General features: G+C 52.1%; 3 protein-coding genes across 3 annotated transcripts; 1 reads left to right on the forward strand and 2 right to left on the reverse strand.

Annotated features, from left to right (window-relative positions):
* Positions 1-23: 23 nt before the first annotated feature.
* PpBr36_10798 (uncharacterized protein) lies at positions 24-1,953 on the reverse strand (the record flags this gene model as incomplete). The annotated part of the gene is made up of 2 exons (XM_029897906.1): positions 24-285; positions 362-1,953. 2 exons carry the CDS (start codon positions 1,951-1,953, stop codon positions 24-26), a joined length of 1,854 nt encoding a protein of 617 aa, XP_029743805.1.
* An 848-nt stretch (positions 1,954-2,801) lies between these two features.
* On the forward strand, positions 2,802-3,252 carry PpBr36_10799 (uncharacterized protein; the record flags this gene model as incomplete). Its single annotated transcript, XM_029897907.1, has 2 exons — positions 2,802-3,171; positions 3,245-3,252. The coding sequence occupies 2 exons, from the start codon at positions 2,802-2,804 to the stop codon at positions 3,250-3,252; spliced, it is 378 nt and encodes a 125-aa protein (XP_029743727.1).
* A 170-nt stretch (positions 3,253-3,422) lies between these two features.
* PpBr36_10800 (uncharacterized protein) lies at positions 3,423-3,943 on the reverse strand (the record flags this gene model as incomplete). The annotated part of the gene is made up of 2 exons (XM_029897908.1): positions 3,423-3,729; positions 3,783-3,943. 2 exons carry the CDS (start codon positions 3,941-3,943, stop codon positions 3,423-3,425), a joined length of 468 nt encoding a protein of 155 aa, XP_029743868.1.
* Positions 3,944-6,527: the final 2,584 nt, after the last annotated feature.

The following is a 6,527-nucleotide window of genomic DNA, read 5'->3' on the forward strand; positions in this document are numbered from 1 at the left end:
TTTTTTCTTGCCCCTGTCCAAAATCAAAGAGGCACGACGGTTAAACAAAGCCAGCCGTCGGGATAGGCGGCCTCGCGCATTAGACCCTCCAGAGGAGCCGAGAAGGGCACGGGAGCACCGTGAAGCACCACATTGGCCAGCACGGGATCCCTGCTGCTGGGGAACAGGGCCGGGAGCAGATCGCGCAGTGTCGGGCCTAGGGTCTGCGGGGTGCCTGTTTTGATGAGGAAAAGAAAAATCACGTCAGCGACAGGCACATCAGAATCAGTTCCGCGTTTATCTGCACTGCACTGGCTTGGGTAGTCAGCTATAAAAAAAAAAAAAAAAAAAAAAAAAAAAAAAAAAAAAAAAAACAACTCACAGCTGGTCATAACTCCGCTGCAACGTGTCGGCCGGCCCCAGCGCCAGCTCCAGAATCTCGTCGCGTATCACTATCATGGGGATCCGGGCCCGCACGTACTTGATCGGGTACAGCTTGTCCCTGTCCCTGTTCCAGCCATTCTCGTCCAACTTGAGCCGCACCGCCTCCTCGAACTGGTCCTGAGGCAGCAGCAGATCCTCGTTGGACACGTCGAGCGGCATGCGCGTCGACATGTACCTCCGGCTGAACAGCGGCGGCCGGCCCGTGCAGATGGCGCCGATCTTGTCGATGGTGAAGATGCCCCAGCACGCTCGCCTCCGCGCCTCGGCCGACGCCGTGACCTTGCCGCCGCCGTCCTCGCCCGCCCCGGTGTCGACGTGCAGGCCCAGGTAGTGGCAGAGCGCGACCGCCTCGGCGCAGAGCGTAAAGGACCGGAGGCTGGTGTCGCCAGAGTCCATGGACTCGAGGACGATGTTCTTGTGGTACAGGCTCACCAGCAGAGAGCTGGGCTGCTCGCCCCGGCAGAACTCGGCGCACTTGGCCGCGCAGTCCTTCCAGCCGATGGCCAGCGCCCGCCCTTCCTTGCCCTCAAAGGCGGTTCCGGCCACGCTGGCCCGGATCTGCTCCCAGTTGTTGCTGGCATTGAGCTCGAGGGCCCCAAACGCGAATATGCCAAAAACCTCGCCGACAGACTCCCAGCGCATGTTCCTGCCGGAAAAGCTCGCCATCCAGGCCGCAGGGTCGTCAACGTCCTCCTTGAGAGCCGTGGCCGTGTTGGCAAATATGAACTCGGCCATGGCGCGGAGGTCAGCGGTGGAAGGGGAAGAGTCGGTCCTGTCGTCGCCGGATCCCAAGAACACGGCGTACATGGACTCCATCATGTGCACGGCCACGGGGCGCACCCAGGCGTCCATGGGACTGATGTTGGTTTTGGCGAGCAGCCGAGCGGTCCTGAGGTTGGGCAGGGCCTGGAGGAGCGAGACGGCGCGGTCCAGCTTGCACGGGGGCGTCCTGTGCGGGAATGGCATCTCAGCATGGCGTGGCCGTGATGCGCCTGGAGGGCGGTGGCCGTCTGCACTGCTCACCGGAGCAGGTGCCGGGCTCAGATGGCCCTGAGCCTCCCTAAACACGGCAGAGAAGCTGGTCGGGCCTAGGTACCCAGGGGTGTTTATGGCGATGGACGGCGATGAAGGAGCGCCGCTGCTCTTGGGCGTCAATGAGGACGAGGACGATGACGCCAGCGGCGGGGGTGAGGGTAAATCCGATGCACGTGGGGCATGGTGAGGTTGTTGTTGTTGTTGATGTTGATATTGTTGTTGTTCCCGAATAGGATGGATCGGCGGCGAGCTTGTGCCTGTGGTGGTTGGCCGCGTACTTCTTTGACGCAAACCATCACTCCCGCGCGTTCTCGCAGGAGTACCAGATGCAATGAGGTAGACGCAGCCGTTCTCGGCGTTACGACGTCTGCACCGAGAGCATGTTGGCAGGGAGTGGTCGCAAGCCAGTTTCCGCTTTCGACATGGCTCGCAGGCCTGTTGGCGACCGTTGCGTCGGCGTGGAACCGAAGTCAGAGCCACGGCTTCGGCTTCCATTCTTTTTTTGTTTCAGGGATCAACCCTGGTGGTTTTTTCTTTTTGCTAGCTGGAATGTATGACTAATAATGAATTAGCAATCTTGTAACTGATTACAGACTACAGATCAATCGCCCCAAGTCCAGTCAATTGCGGTCCAAGTTGGTAATGGAGAGGCCGTTGGCACGAGAGAGATTCAGTGAAATTTGTCAGTACGGGGCTCGGCTCTCGGAGATGGTGTAGAGTGCAGTGCGTGCTGATTGGTGGTGCTCACTCGACGCTCACCGCTGGTTACAGGGTTAGGGCTGAGCAACACAGGCAAAAGCTGGAGCTCGGCTTTAGGCGACAAACTATAGTCGAGGCTTGAATCCCGTAAGCCGGCCTAATTCGTCGCCGGTTCACGGCCACACGTGCAGGGTTATTGGATGTTATATGGATCCGCTGCGTATTTTCAGGTTGCCGTCGTAGTATTAGCTGAAATGGAATACCCCTCCAAACAGGATGGAGTCATAACCCCGGGAAATGTACCCATTTGCATAAGCCTTTGTACACCAGTGACTAGCCGACGTTGTATTCTGGAGCTCCGAGATGACTATGACAAACCGTTTCGGCCAGGCATATCAGTCATCGGTGAACGTTGGGACATTCTTTTTTTTTTTTTTATCATATATAAGTTGAGATTAGACACCCTCCAGATAGATGACGAAGAAACAGTCAATCAACAAACATTCACTACAGTCTCAAAGTTGATAACCACATCGACACATTTCAAGTTGATAGTATAACACGTTTTTTTTTCAAAATTTTATTGTTAACGGAAAACAACATTTGCAAACCTCCCCCACCACGACAATAACACCACCAACAAAATGTCGACAACCACAACCCCCATATCTGCCGACGGCCAAATCATCCAGAAATCCCACAAACCATCGGCGTCGTCGCAGTCGCCCGCTCCACCAAGCACCGGCACCAGCCACGCCTACGCCGCCGCCCTCGCCCTCGGACCGGCCATGCCCTGGAGCCGAGAGGCGTACAAGGCCATGACTCTGAGGAAGCCAGATCACCATGCCAACAAGCCGCAACATAAGAGCAGCAGCAGCAGCAGCAGCAGCAGCGCTAGCAGTGGTTGGAGGTCTCTGCTCAAAGGCTCCTCCGCCAGTAAAAAGAAGGCGGCGGCAGAGGCCGAGGCACATGCCGCGGCTGTGAAACTGGGGGGCGATGACGAGTCTGTCTATGGTGAGTGATTTTTGAGTTGTGGTTTTTGTTTACTTGAGGTAGCTGCTAACTGTTACTTGGTTTGTTTGATTAGGACATTGAATTCTCTTATTATCAAGCACCTCGGCGGTGATATGATTTCGGTGTTTTTCTCGCCTTTCCTGTTGACTTGGAGTTTGGTTTTTCTTTTCCTACTTTTCATACAAAGGGAGCGGATTATAGATTGATATCAAACGGGACAGGCCAAGAATTTGGTTCTAGTTCCATAGCTTTCAATAAAGTTTCGTGATTTGCACAAACACAATCACCTCTGCAACTCTGCTGACGGTTAACATCCTGCTCATGAGCATATGCTGCTGCTGCTGCTGCTCATTATACAGACCTTGATCATCGCCATCGTCATCAACCTGACCATCCTCCGCAGCCGGCCCAGCCTGCCAACGATCAATCACCGTGTCGACGAACCGTTGATTCTCGCCGCTGACCTCGTCATCCACAGCAATGACGTCCTGTAACCGGCCCGTGATGGACGCCAGCACCTCGGGCGCAAACACCCCGCGGAACACGTCGACCGTGTCCCTAGACCAACGACACCGCGTCCGCGCCCTGCCGCGCTCCTGACGTACCGTTACAGCATGTAGCAGAAGCCAGCGGCAACCCAGCCCTCGCCCCACGAGTTGCGCACGATGAACAACTGGTCTGGGTCCGAGTAGCCCTTGCGCGGCGGCATGTACTTGTAGCCGACGACGGTTCGAGAGGAGCCGTCGGACTGGGTGATGGTAAAGGCGATCATTTCTTTGGGGGTAGGTTGGGTGCATTAGAGGATATTTGGGGGACGGGCTTGGACAATTTTATGTTTTTGGCAGCGGAAATGACTGGCTTTTGATTTGAGTGGGCAGAAAAGAAAAGAAGAAGAAAAAAGAGGAGAACAAGAAGCTTGGGAAACGAATTTTGATAATACAGCACAATCTGCCTCGCATCCCTTAAAACTGGCCAAAAGCCGCCAACCATTTTGTATCCAAAGCACCAACACAAGTTGCAATGGATTCGCAACTCCTTCACGGGAACCAATAAGCGAGCTCCAGCCTTCCAAGTTGCCAACAATGAGATCAAATGTCTCCCCTCAGGACCCTGCAGAATCCCAAGACACCCAGCCACATTCGCATGTGATGGCCGCAGTTGGCAGCCTAGATCTTTCTCTTGGCCAGGCTGGCGGAGTCTGCACAAAGTCTTGAAAACAGAGATAAGCCAACATTAGTCACTCATAATACCGCCTCGGCCGGATATCAATGGCCGTCTTCCTCCCCTCCCCAATTGGCAACCAGCTGCCAGAAGGAATACTGCCAGAGCGACCATTGCAGAGATGGCTGCTACGTTGATCCAAGATGTTATTCTCGGACGAGCGGAAAGCCCTTTTGTACTTCTAAGTTTTAACTGCCTCGGCGTGCTTTGGCAGCCCGTGAGCTGCTGAACCATGGCTCTCTTTATATTTGCTGGCATGGCTGTTGCTGGCATGGCATGAGAAATGGGTTACAACAAGCTTTTGAAAAGATGCATGCAGTGAGAAAACCTGTGGTGAGCTTTGAGAGCAAGAGTGGGAAGGTCCAATATCTATAATTCCAGCGCAGCTTCAAGAGGGAGAGATTTTGCTTTTGAGGCGGTATTCTGTTCACGTACATGCGACATACAGCCGATGTAACATTACCATGCACGTGTGTTAGGAATCAAATAAAATAGTTCGAGGTAGCACAATGTAACCCTGGACCAAAAGACAAATTTACTACTTGCGTATTGATATTGAAATTCAATGCGAGTCTAAACGCTCATTGGATACAATGATGAAGCTTATTGGCTTTCGAAAGATGCATAAACAAAGTTTGCAGGGGTCATTGTGTCAGAGACCGATCTTACCACCGCAATGGACGGTGTGCAGTACATTATACATGTCGGCTACAAGCAAGCTGCCATGTCAGTTCTCCAGATTAAGGTCCTGTTGGCTGCTTTTTGTCTTGATATATAGGCTCATTGAATTGGACAGGCAAAGTGTCACTGCGTTTGATTGTATTTGAATATACTCAACGATTTTGCTTTGAATCATACAACAACGCCACCACACACATATATACATACATACATACAAACAAACATATATTTCAAATCTTTTCAATGTGCCATTCGATTTTTCTACTCCAGCCTGTATGCATGACAGGAGGGAGGGGTGCTTTACTGCAAGCCTGCAATTGCCGTCTTTTCATTGAATTTATAAAACATAATTCTGCAGGTGCTGACATCATTCCTTGCGCCCGTTAAACTATTTGTTACTTGTGACAGCCACGTGTAAACCAAAGTTCTCATTCAGCCACAAAATTAGAGTCGCCTAGGGCAAACTGCAGGTACGGCGTTGGCAGCAAACCCAATAAAAGTAGATGGCGATTTGCTCGATTTAACTTCAACACAGGAACGACAATAGTAAACAACTTAAAGAACCACTCGCCGATGATTCCTAATTATATAAGCTGCTTAGACCCAATTCTAAAAGAGAGCACGCCTGCAATAGTATTGAAAAGAGGGAACAAGCATACGGGGTATACATCTTGAACGTAATGAGCATAGCATAAACGGAACGACCACAGGCACATCACTGATCAGTGCAAGAGAGGATTCCGCATTGACTATTCCTTCAAACTTGTCTCCCCAAACACTTGGAAAAAGCAAAGACTGCACGGAAACAATTTCCCTATCAACGTTTCTTGCTCTTGGCTCTGTCGAATTGCCGCATGGCAGCCAGGACATCTGGCTCCTTTCTCCTTCACACGCTCTTGAATAGATGTAGGCTTGGCTGCGGTGGACAAACGTGTTAGTAATGTTGGACTGGTAGGCTTCATCGAGCCATTGCACAAGTGGCTTGCGAGGCTTCGGTTGAGTTTCTATCTTGATGATATGGATGGTGGGTGTAAGTGTGTAAGTGTGGCAGGCAAGGACACGGCGCAGATCTTGCGGGTATCAAGGCTTGCTAACAGATCAGGACGATAGGTAGGAAAGTAGGCACCGGCTTGTCTTGCTGATTCATACGGAGAATTGGCATGGCCCCGGATCGAGACCTTCAGAAAGACTATTTTCCAAGGGCATACATACTATGTGCAGCTGTGCCATTGCACCATGTGCAGGATGACAATACTTACTTACTCTGGAGCCGACACGACCCACCTTGTCCGAGTGTCCGAGTTTACCCGATTAGGCAGTTAGGCATCACAGCTCGTCAATACAGAACAGGCGTCGGGGAAACGTAAACTGTGCCTTTTTCCACTGTGTGATCCGGACGGACGGGCTGCCTCGCGAGGGTCCACCTGCCTGCGGCTTTTTTTTTTTTTTTTTTT

Source organism: Pyricularia pennisetigena (genome assembly GCF_004337985.1).
Source record: "Pyricularia pennisetigena strain Br36 chromosome 4 map unlocalized Pyricularia_pennisetigena_Br36_Scf_11, whole genome shotgun sequence".
NCBI classification, from domain to species: domain Eukaryota; kingdom Fungi; phylum Ascomycota; class Sordariomycetes; order Magnaporthales; family Pyriculariaceae; genus Pyricularia; species Pyricularia pennisetigena.